The sequence below is a fragment of the Staurois parvus genome, unplaced genomic scaffold, assembly GCF_062004578.1.
Source record: "Staurois parvus isolate SC_StPar_1 unplaced genomic scaffold, SC_StPar_1.0 ptg000335l, whole genome shotgun sequence".
Lineage (NCBI taxonomy): Eukaryota > Metazoa > Chordata > Amphibia > Anura > Ranidae > Staurois > Staurois parvus.
The window spans coordinates 1,741,787-1,754,093 of NW_028318131.1; the positions used below are offsets into that span (position 1 = coordinate 1,741,787).

The window sequence follows — 12,307 nt, forward strand, 5'->3', positions numbered from 1 at the left end:
CACTGTAGCTTTCTCACTCTAATGTGACTCAGCTGCCCCCTGAGTGACCTTTGCTTGCACCTGTTACCTCAGTCAGTCACAGGTGTGTGACAGGCTCTGCTCTAAACAGGCTATTTAAACTTGCCAAATTCACTGGCGATTGCCATCTTCAAACGCTTGTAGTTTTAAAAGTATAAATGCTACCGTGAAAAGCTTTATATTGTGATAATCACAAGAAAAAGACCTACAGTTTGATGTATAGTATGTCTCTGAAAGATAACAAATGAAGGCACAGTCGCAGTTTAAAAACGTCCCCTAAAATTTCTTGTGTCTAAAGTGGAGTTTCAATGAAAGTCAATGGGAGGGATGAGGTCCAAACAAATGGTCATATTCTGAAAACTATCAGGAATATGTCCTAGCCGTGAACATTTTTAGTGACAGCAGGGTTAGCTGAATGTTTTGATATAAGATATGTGTAGGTGGGCTTGAAAATGAAAGAGTGATGGCAGTTTACAAATCATGTTCTGATTTTTCTGATTTTTCCTTTGCACACTCTAGCTGTGCTGTGCTGCTCAATGCATTCCTATGGGAAAATTTTGCTGCAAAAACCGCGATATTTCTTGAACGATTCGGCGAAACGTTCCACAAAGTAATAGCAATCCGATCGGGAACAATCCGCACGTTTTGATATATTACTTGTATTTGTAGTGTAAAAACTGTGGGAGGAGTTAGCGTGGCAAATATGGCTATAATAAGAAACGGAATAAGAATAAGAATATATATGTGAGATAACAATAAGTGTTCCTTGCTATGCAAGAACACTTAATAAGTCTAAGGCCCCGTTCACATCTAGCAACATCAGACTGTTGCAATTTTAGCTCGTTTTTTGAATACGTGGTTTTTTGAGCAGCGCAATTCATTTGAATGGGCTGCTGTCTGCTTCAAAAAAATGTGCCAAAGTAGCTCCTGCACTTTATTTGGAGCCAACTTTGGTACGATTTGTAGAGCGCATTTTTTTTTACGTTTTGCGTGCGTTTTGTTGCGTGGCAAAATACCCATTTCTTTTGCACGTTTGAGGTGTCATTAACAAGAATGTGCATTTTGCATTTGTCTTATCACTTTCCAGAATCTCGCGATTCTTGCAGTGATTCTAGAATGCCAAGATGATTATTATTATACAGGATTTATATATTATTATTATTATTATTATACAGGATTTATATATTATTATTATTATTATACAGGATTTATATGGCACCAACAGTTTGCTCAGCGCTTTACAATATAACAGGAGACAATACAGCAGCAATACAGTTCAATACAAGAGGGATAGGAGGGCCCTGATCCTTGGAGCTTACAATCTAAGAGGGAGGGGCTAGTGGTACAAAAGGTAGTAGCTGTGGGGGATGGACTGGTAGGAGGAGTAGAAGATTCCATTATTAGCTGAGGGCAGGATAGGCTTCCCTGAAGAGATAGGTTTTCAGAGATCACCTAAAAGTGGGCAGAGTAGGCGATAGTCTGATAAATTTGGGTAGAGAGTTCCAGAGGATAGGGGAAGCTCTGGAGAAGTCCTGGAGATGAGCATGGGAGGAGGAGACAAGGGAGCTAGAGAGCAGGAGGTCGTGCGAGGAGCGGAGAATACAGTTTGGGTGATATTTGGACGGGATCCTACAGCAACATCTAAAACTTAATTAACATCCTACAGAATTTGAGACTGTTAATTGTGTTTCACCACTTTGCTGTAAAGTAAACTACGTGTACATGTGTTTTAATTTTAGTTTATTGCCGGAGGTCCGGGGCCTAAAGGAGAGAAGGTAAGAAACACATAAAACAATTATTCAAACAGCTAAATGCCCAATTGATATATGAATATGTCAGATGTTTAACCTTTTATGATATTTTGTACTTTCATTTAGCCAATGACATTCCCACTCAGTTTGAAATATAATTTGCAGAGATTATAGGAAGGTAATATAAAAAGGAGATTTTTAAATTGTAGCTGCTGCATTCAAATATACATTTGATCATTTGTGAATAAATACATGAAGTGGGTTTGGGTCCTCACTGACCTCCGTTGCTGCAGGCACTGTGGAGCAATTCATCCTTAACATTTACAAGATAAACACTAAAATCATAGCCTATCAGCTCCATTATGCCCTAACTCCCCCTCCCAGCACTGACCCTGCAGCTCAGTTCATGTTACCCTGCTCCCCACTCCAAGTAGTAACTCAGCCACTCAGCTCCCCTTGTTTCCCACTTACAACAGTGATTCAGCAGCATAGATCACCCTGCTTCCCCTACTAGAAGTGAATTAGCAGCTCAAGCTCCCTCTGCTCCCCTTTTCAGTGATGATGCAACAGCTCAGCTCCCCCTGCTTTCCCCTTCCAGAAGTGACTTAGCAGCTTAGATTACCCTGCTCCCCCTCCCAGCTGTGACTCAGCTGCCTTTCATCCCTCTAATTTTTAAAGGAAACACAAATTAGAAGCACTGAGAAGGGGAAACAAGGTGATATAACAGAGAATTCTGACTGTAGTATATTCTGCATTGCCCTGCGTTTTAGAATTGTCTTTATATATGTGAAATTAGAGTGGTTGTAAAGGATTTTTTAAAAAAGAACAAACATGTCTATAATTACCTGCTCTATAGCAATAGCATTGCCCTGATCCTCCTCTTCTCGGGTCCCCCGACGGCGCTTCTGGTCCCTCCTCTCTGTTCAGTGCCCCCAATAGGAATTCCCAGGAGGGCACTCGTGCGGGCTCGCTCCTGAGTCCCGCTCTTACATGCATTGACACAGACAGCAGCCCCACCCCCTCGCTCCTTCGTCACTTGAGTTGATTTACAGGAGCGTGAGCCATTGGCTCGATCTGCCCAGGGAGGAGGGACAAAGTCAGGATAGCCGCAGGTCTTGTGCACAGTGCTGGATCATGATGGGGCTCAGGTAAGTATAAGGGGGGGAAGGGTGAGTATGTGACACAGAGTTTTTTTTACCTGAATGCATAGTATGCATTCAGGTAAAAAAAAAACTTGAGGCTTTAGAAGCACCTTAAAGTTATTGATGACATTTTGTATTACACATTTTGAATATTTTATATTATCAGGGAGCTCCCGGTGACCAGGCCGAAAGATTACCAGGTGAACAGGTAGGTTCATATTTTTACTATAAGCATTTCATTACCCTAAAATTTTCAAAATACCAACTTCCAGTATCAATGTCCATAAAGCAGACATACAAGGAATTTTATAGACAAACACTCCTATGACAACGTTGGGTTCAAGAAGAAACATTACAGCAAATTAACCAGCGGTTACACTGATTTGCCAAATCCCACCAGCATTCTCTAGAATTGTTACATTGTATCTTTTGTTACAAAGATATATGTGTTTCCTATGCTTTGCAGCCCCATCTAATGGCCAAAATGCGGTATTTTTATTACAGCCCACAAAAAAAAGAAACATTAATTCAGAAGAGAAACAGCCTAAAGAATATATGTTTTTGCCCAATTCGCACAGAGCAAATATACATGCAAATTCACTCTATGAATGGCAGGTTTTTTTTTTGTTTTTATATATATATATATATATATATATATATAAAAAATATATACATTTTATTATATATATATATATATATATATATATTATTTATTTATTTATTTCAGGTACTTATATAGCGCCGTCAATTTACACAGCACTCTACATATATATATATATATATATATATATATATATTTATATTGTACATACTGTACTTTTTTTTTTTTTTTTAAGTCCGCAAACGTGCGAAATAACGAAAAACCCGTAAGTGCTCACAAAAAAAGTGCAAGTGCAAAACACCACACGAAAAAGTGCACTTAGGGGTGTGCTTTGTCCTTCCCCCGAAGGGGATGGACCACTACCCTGATCCCCCGGGGCACAAAGCTCCTGACAGGGACAAGGTTCCCATTTGGTCCACCTAGCCAAAAGGCCTGGCGAACCACCGTTCCTTGTGGCCAGCCGAAGCCAGCCACCCAGTACTTGGTCAGGGGGCTCCCCCGAAGAGAAAACCCCCTAGGGACAGGGGAGGTAGGAACCAAAAAGGCCACACATCCTCCCCCTAGACTCAGGGCAGGCCCGAAGACCCACACCCTCCATATATTGTACATACTTTTTTTTTTTTTTTTTTTTTTTAAGTCCGCAAACGTGCAAACTACAACGAAAAACCCGTAAGTGATCACAAAAAATGTGCAAGTGCGAACACCACACGAAAAAGTGCACTTAGGGGTGTGTTTGTCCTACCCCCGAAGGGGTTGGACCGTTCACCTGATCCCCCGGGGCACGAAGCTCCTGACAGGGACAAGGTTCCCATTTGGTCCTCCTAGCCAAAAGGCCTGGTGGACCACCGTTCCTTATGTCCAGCCGAGGCCGAACATCCAGTACTAGGCAAGGGGGTTCTCCCGAAGAGAAAACCCCCTAGGGATCAGGGGAGGAAGGAACCAAAAGGCCACACATCCTCCCCCTAGACTTCAGGATAGGCCCGAGGACCCACACCCTCCATCCGTGAAAAACACACACATAAGTAAAGTAAAAAGTGACAAAACGTGGGAGTGCATAATAAATAAATAGAATAGTAAAGTAAAGAAAAAATAAAAAAGTGGTACCGTGCCAAATTGTGCACAGACCAGGCCCTGAGGCCCGTAGCAAAAATTACCCTGGACTTAGCCAAAAGACCTGGTCCTTAGGGCGCTGTGCAAAAAGAGGTGAAAAACAGTGGCCATGTGTCATCTTCACACCGTGGGGTCCCACACCCAAGTGTTACTAGTGACACCCTTGAGAGCGTCTTTCCCCAGGGGGCACTGAGTTTGCAGACTTTTTGCGTCCCCAGCCCCTGGCCAGACCAAGGTAGATCCGTCCGAATCAGGAGGTGCTGGGTCTTTCCAGCTTTCCCAGAGGAATTACTCCCAAGGCCCCAGAGCGAATCGTGGCGCTCCCTGGTTTCTGTCCCTCCGGTCCAGCCTTCCGGACCCCCATCATACCAGTGAGGGTACTATACAACAACCATCCCCGCAAAGCTAGAATGGTCGGGAGCACCCCCACTGGACACTGATAAGAACAGATACTACACTTGATCTTAGCCAAAAGGCCGAGAAGCCATATATTGTACATACACATCAGTCAAATAGGCCCCTTATTCTTTGAAGGGGACTGGGGGTCTCTACATGTCTCTGTCTACATGCTCCTGAGTCCGCAGAAGCTTCTTGAGAGTTCTGAAAATTGGTTTGCACAATGATTTCTTTATGACTTTTTCTTTATGTATCCATTCTTTCATGTCATTCTGTCATACTACCCAGGGTATGTAAGCAATTATCTTCCATGTTGTATTGTAGGGTGAAAAGGGAGACAGAGGCCCACCAGGTGCAAGAGGAGAGAGGGTAAGCATCAAACAAGAAAGCCAAACCCCACTTTAAGGTATATAGAAGACTAACATAAGCTGATATTCAACAGGTATTGAATTAGAACTCCAGCCAAAAACTTTTTTGGAAGTTTTAGATAGATTGGGAAAGGATCTATTGCTGGAAAGGGTTAGAACTTGTGTAGGTTTATTGCTGTCTCTTGGGCCGGGTTGGTGAGATCTCTTTTTAGTTCCTGTTTCTCTGTCTGATGCTGATATAAGGAAAAATTAAATTGGCTTCCAAGCAAATTTGCCCCATTGTGTGAATTTATGTGTGTGCATGGACTGATGTGAAGGTTCTCCATGTCCTCCAGAACCCTTGCTGGCTCTACAGCAGGGCTTCTCAGCCAGGGTTTTGCAGAACACCAGGGTGCCTTTTGGGCTTGTCAGGCATGCTGTGTTGCATTCCATATTTTTGAGCAGCGTCAAGAATTTTCTTGAAGTACTCAGGCTGACCAAAGACTCTGGTGTGAAAGTAGGGGGCTAAGCATGGCCGGATCTAGGGGGGTGCTGGGGTGTGCCATATTTTACTTGTCCCCACCCAAGCCAACCCTAACCTACCCTAACTTGCCACTATACCACTCTAATCAGATACTTTACTACCCTAGCCTCACACTATACTGTCCTTGATTGACACTATACTGATCTCCGTTATGCGCTGTGGGAAGAAGTGGAGCTCTGCTGCCTGTGCCCAGGCTGTGTGCAGTACAGGGATGGGAGGAGCTTTGCCCCTGTCTTCTGCCCTGGCAGCAGTGACCCCTGTATTCTGCTCCACCAGCAGTGACCCCAGTCTTCTGCCCTGCCCGCAGTGACCCCTGTCTTCTGCCCTGCCCGCAGTGACCCCTGTCCTCTGCCCTGCCAGCAGTGACCCCTGTCTTCTGCCCTGCCCGCAGTGACCCCCTGTTTTCTGCCCTGCCTGCAGTGACCCCTGTCTTCTGCCCTGCCAGCAGTGACCCCTGTCTTCTGCTCCGCCCGCAGTGACCCCTGTCTTCTGCTCCGCCCGCAGTGACCCCTGTCCTCTGCCCTGCCAGCAGTGACCCCTGTCTTCTGCCCTGCCAGCAGTGACCCCTGTCTTCTGCCCTGCCTGCAGTGACCCCCTGTCTTCTGCCCTGCCCGCAGTGACCCCTGTCTTCTGCCCTGCCCGCAGTGACCCCTGTCTTCTGCCCTGCCTACAGTGACCCCTGTCCTCTGCCCTGCCAGCAGTGACCCCTGTCTTCTGCCCTGCCCGCAGTGACCCCTGTCTTCTGCCCTGCCCTCAGTGACCCCTGTCTTCTGCCCTGCCTGCAGTGACCCCTGTCTTCTGCCCTGTCAGCAGTGACCCCTGTCTTCTGCCCTGTCTTCTGCCCTGCCTGCATGGACCCCTGTCTTCTGCTCTGCCCGCAGTGACCCTTGTTTTCTGCCCTGCCCGCAGTGACCCCTGTCTTCTACCCTTCTGGCAGTGACCACTGTCTTCTACCCTGCCAGTAGTGACCAATGTCCTCTGCCTTGCTGACATTTTTTACTGCACCCCCACCTTAGACAGGCTAGATCTGGCTCTAAGGACTCTGATATAAAGAGGGGGACTGAAGACTCTGATGTGAAAGGGAGTGACTTAGGACTCTGATGTGGAAGGGAGGACTGAGGATTGTAAAGTGAAAGGCGGAGACTGATGGCTCTTATACAACAGGGGTTGGGGAGATGAGGACTCTGGTTTGAATAGGGGACTTGGAAGGGCTTTTGATGTGATAGAGGAACCCCATTTTGGACAGGGGTGCCTTAACATTTTGCATTTTTTTTAAATGCTGCTATGACTAAAACAATTTTGAGAGACACTGCTCCACAATATAGACTTTTCATGCACTTTTCTCTCCTTTGCCACTAGGGGGAGCCGGGGAAAAAAGGAGATTCAGGCGAACCTGGAGAAGTTGTAAGTTAAACTAGTACAGGATAGAGCAAATTTCTGGACCAAGTCTTTGGTTTAATGTATATGCTTTTCTTGCAGGGGGTTAGAGGACCTCCTGGACTAAAAGGAGATAAAGTAAGTTCTAGATTTCTGCCAGGATGTCAAATTAGGGTCCTACCTGTATACATATTCTTTAATTAAGATAATACATGCTTAACTTTTAGGGTGACATTGGAGTTGGGTTGCCTGGACCAGCAGGACAAATGGGACCCCAAGGTTTGAAGGTAAGTAATAAATGATAGATTGACCCATTTAAACCGTTGTTGCACTTTAACAACATATTGATCAAAGCCCTTTTATATGAACCAAACTCTAGTTTCTGTCCCTTAATTAGCTACAAAATTATACAAATTTTAAAAGTTATGTAGTATGTGAAGCCTTGGACTAATGAAATCATATTTCAGGGTGATGTTGGATTGCCGGGACCACCTGGACCTCCTGGTTTGCAAGGTACAGCAGGAAACCCTGGTCCTCCAGGTCAGAGAGGAGAAGCTGGACAGACGGGCCCATCAGGAGCTCCTGGGGAGAGGGTAGGAATTTCAGCTTGTATCATGGAAATTGAATAAAACAGGTTTTGTGTCATCTCATGAAAGTCTTCTCCATAGGGTTTGATTGGATTTCCTGGAAGAGAAGGGAATCCAGGTGTGCAGGGTCCAGCAGGAACAACCGGCCCAGCGGTAAGAAGTTTTGCGACCTATTGGCCAGGATGTAAAATATAATATTCATTAACTGGACCCATTTGGCTGTAACTAATTTTAATGTTTTATTTAAGGGCCCCCCAGGACCTCCAGGAATAAAGGGCGATAAGGTACAACTATTCTTCTATAATCCTAAATAAAATGTTTTACTGTTTGTTTCTAGATTTAATTTCTCAATGTAATGCTAAATTCAATCTTATGGGGTAAATTTTGGTAATAAATATTTGTGCAAAAAAAGCTCTGTACAGAGCTCCCGACCCCAGAATTTCAAACTGACTAAGAGTAGATATCATGAGGTGCCTGCTGCTATTTGTATAAATCTGAAAACCATCTGCCAACTGCCCTATGAGCCCTACTAACAATCTGTAATCAGGGTCTGGAGTTTTTGGATAAGGCCCACCTACCTTCCATTCCACTATCCAATGAGACCATCTATGGCCAAATCTGGTGCCCTTGTTGGACAGTAGGACTGGAGGTGGGAAGAGCTTACTTCCAATGTTGAAGTCAAGTTCCCAGTAAAATATTTGTCTAGGACCCCTTGAATTGGTATCACATTACTCCATATACATTACATGGGTTTAGTCTATGTAGCACTACCTCCTTAGGAGTTGCAAAAGTTTTTGGGTCCCCCTATATAGTCCTGCACAGCCAGGCAACATACATTTCCTTCAAGCCTTGCACTCCAGAGGCAGTGAACAGTCCTTGAACTTGTTTTTATTGGATTGTATTAAGTTATTGAAACTTGGATGGAGATGAGGGATACATAGAATCCATAAAGAACTAGTGACCTGAGGACAACTTTCTGAAACTATGTACAAGTGCTCAGAAGGGTTTTATCTTCTTGGAGAGCTATCCAGCCTCTCCTGGTGTACCACCTCAGACCCCAGATGACCCCCTCCTCTTAACCCAGCTGCCTGAGGGAAGCCCTGGGCAAGATGACCCAGAAGCTGCCTCTTAAGATCAGCAGTCCCAGATGGGGGCTAGTCAGGTTTCGCACCCGAATGCCCTTTCCCCTTATCTGGCCCAGGGGTTGTGGTATTACGAACTCAGTCTCTCCTGCAAGCTTGTAGGTTGGTGGCTGCCTTCAGGCCTTATGCTGGGCTAGTTCCTTCCCTGCCTCCCAGGCTGTCCTCTCTCAGGAGACGATGAGGCTGAGAGATCCTCCCTTCCAGCTCCTTACTCCATCCTGCTCCTTCTATCTTCCACCCAAACTCTCCTGCTGCTGTGAAGGCTCAGTCACTCTTAAGGTCTGTCCTAACCCCATGCCAAGCCTCCTGCTCGGGAATTGGCCAGGATCCCTTGAGAGTGCAGACCAGCTCCTCCTCACCCCCTGCCCACTGAATACTAGAGACTTCTCCAAGTCTCTAGATCAGAGGGAGGTTTCATAGAACTGATCTGCAAAGCCTGTTAGCCCTTACCCAAATATGACCCCTCTGGCTATTGCATCAGGCTGCTATTCAGCCTTTAAAAATATAATTATCTAGCTTTCTTAGAAGGGTGCTACATCTATAGAATATTTTTACTAATATTCAGACCATTTATGTGTTTTTTTTTAACAGGGTGACCAAGGAATTGGTCTATTGGGCCCAAGAGGGGAGAGAGGCGATCCAGGAACCAGAGTAAGTCTCTCTTATTATTATATTGGTTGAATTTTTATGTAATACTGGCCTATAAATTAGACCTGGCACTGGAATTACTTTAAAGCTGAAATCCAGCCAGAAAAACTTTCATTGAAATATGTTCCTCCATAGCCATAGAGGATATAAATCAACCGGACTGACAACTCATGGGGCCCCCAGGCAATAGGGGATCATGGGGCCCCTGTGTCCTTGCAAACTCAAAAAAGCCTTTGAAAAAGGTACCAGGGGCATCTCATGGGGCCCCCTACTGACCCCGGGCCCTCGGGCAGTGCCCAAGTTTCCAAATGGTCAGTCCGCCCCTGGTCCTGCCAGAAATCTTTTTAGCCTGTTAACGTCTCTTTCACCAGTTATATTGTTTTGAGGACAACAGGACCCTTTTTGTCTGTGTTATGGACAAGACAACAGAGGGGGAGGACCTGATAGTCCCGGCATGATACAGTGCGGTGAATGATCCCCGTTGCGCATAAAATGTGTTGCTGCAAGGATCACACATTAAAAATAAAGGAAAAAACTGAAATAGAAAACTAACGCAGCCACCACATGTAAGGCTATGCTCACATCTGTACAGGTATGGCAGTGCATGTAAATCACATGTAAATCGCATGTGTTCCCGCAGCCGCACTAAGAAAGCATTGCTTTTGAAAAAATGTGCAAGGGTGCCATTAACTCTTAATGGCACTCCCGCGCACTAAAAAGCACCTTTCAGTTTCCGTGCGACCACATTATCAAAAAGGTTCAGTTTCTTTAAGCTTTGCAAACTATGGAAAAAATTCGACAAATATTACTCAATACAAAAAAAAGTTCAGGGACCATTTTCCAGCAGGAAACGCAATTACAACAGGACATTCAAATAAATGATTTGCTGTGTCTGCGCAAACGCGGTACACAGAACTGCGAAGATGTGAACCTAGGCTAAGGACTGCTAGGCTGCAATGTATTACTTTATTGCTTTTTATCAAGGGTCTCCAAACTTTGCAGACAAAGGGCCAGTTTATTGCCCTTTAGGCTTTTGTGGGGGAACCGACTGTGGCCAGTGTGAGTAGAAAATGCCCAGGTGCCAATGGGAGTAAAAAAGGCTTCATTGTTGGTGTCAGTGGGAGGAATAGTGCCCCATTGTTGGTGTCAGTGGGAGGAATTATGCCCCATCATTGGTGTCAGTGGGAGGAATAGTGCCCCATCATTGGTGTCAGTGGGAGGAATAGTGCCCCATTGTTGGTGTCAGTGGGAGGAATAGTGCCCCATTGTTGGTGTCAGTGGGAGGAATAATGCCCCATTGTTGGTGTCAGTGGGAGGAATAATGCCCCATCATTGGTGTCAGTGTGAGGAATAATGCCCCATTGTTGGTGTCAGTGGGAGGAATAATGCCCCATTGTTGGTGTCAGTGGGAGGAATAATGCCCCATTGTTGGTGTCAGTGGGAGGAATAATGCCCCATTGTTGGTGTCAGTGGGAGGAATAATGCCCCATTGTTGGTGTCAGTGGGAGGAATTATGCCTCACTGGTCAGGGCTGTCTTAATAGCATCATGGGCCCCTAGGCAAAGTAATGCGGTAGGGCCCCGACCAGCCTGCCCCAATTTGCGCACCTACTCTCAAGTATTAAAGTACAAATAGTTGATAGAATGAAACATATATTTATTATTAGCATAGAACACAGAAGTGAGCGCTATAAATAAGCTGCTGTGACACCGGTAAAAAGGTACCAAAAACCTTCCAAGATCAATATTTCAAAAAATAGGTGCAGCGCTAATATTAAAAGTACAAAACATAAATACCGCGCAAAAAATCTATAATATAGAGAAATATATCAACAAGCAATATAAGTTAATATTATTCAATTCATATCTTTAAAGTGAAGGTAGTGCTGATTAAAGTGACCAACAAGTTAGTGTTAGCAAATTTATAAAGTGACAAAGTATTCAATAAAGTGAAAAATGGTGTTATAAAGTGCCAAAACACCATTTTTCACTTTATTGAATACTTTGTCACTTTATAAATTTGCTAACACTAACTTGTTGGTCACTTTAATCAGCACTACCTTCACTTTAAAGATATGAATTGAATAATATTAACTTATATTGCTTGTTGATATATTACTCTATATTATTGATTTTTTGCACGGTATTTATGTTTTGTACTTTTAATATTAGCGCTGCACCTATTTTTTTATATATATTTATTATTACTTTCAATTTTAAACAACATACTATAAATCAAAGACTAATCAACACAAGCGGCATAGTAATGGGGGAGTGGGAGGCAGAATGGCACAGTAGTGTTTCTGGGATGCTGCCCAGGCCATCCCGGGACAGCTTAGTAAAAAGCGTGACCGTCCCGGCAAATCCGGGACAGTTTGCAAATATGCTGTACTGCAAGATTATCATGGCACCCCCATGCACAGTGCCCAGAGCTGCCCATCCATTAAGACAGCCCTGCCATTGGTAGTGTCAGTCTGAAGAATAGTGCCTCGTATCGGTTTAAGAAATGTTACCCCAAGGGCCAGATAAAGGCAAGCAAAGGGCCGCAGTTTGGAGACCATTGCTTTTTTTTTTAGATACATTTTAAATTTGGATACTTCTGACCAATAGAGAGGGCATGTCACAAACAAATCTACTGACGCATT

General features: G+C 44.4%; 1 protein-coding gene and 1 pseudogene across 3 annotated transcripts in view; one reads left to right on the plus strand and one right to left on the minus strand.

The window, feature by feature from the left end:
• COL7A1 (collagen type VII alpha 1 chain) overlaps positions 1-12,307 on the plus strand; it is a 299,769-nt gene that overhangs the window by 256,739 nt on the left and 30,723 nt on the right. For all 3 annotated transcript variants that reach the window (XM_089684078.1, XM_089684079.1, XM_089684077.1), the window contains exons 90-99: positions 1,758-1,793; positions 3,078-3,119; positions 5,343-5,387; positions 7,269-7,313; positions 7,389-7,424; positions 7,514-7,573; positions 7,754-7,879; positions 7,955-8,026; positions 8,122-8,157; positions 9,607-9,666. In XM_089684078.1, the coding sequence (XP_089540204.1) occupies positions 1,758-1,793; positions 3,078-3,119; positions 5,343-5,387; positions 7,269-7,313; positions 7,389-7,424; positions 7,514-7,573; positions 7,754-7,879; positions 7,955-8,026; positions 8,122-8,157; positions 9,607-9,666 (558 nt within the window). The remainder of the gene's footprint in view (positions 1-1,757; positions 1,794-3,077; positions 3,120-5,342; positions 5,388-7,268; positions 7,314-7,388; positions 7,425-7,513; positions 7,574-7,753; positions 7,880-7,954; positions 8,027-8,121; positions 8,158-9,606; positions 9,667-12,307) is intronic.
• On the minus strand, positions 4,995-5,110 carry LOC149457106 (U2 spliceosomal RNA; annotated as a pseudogene).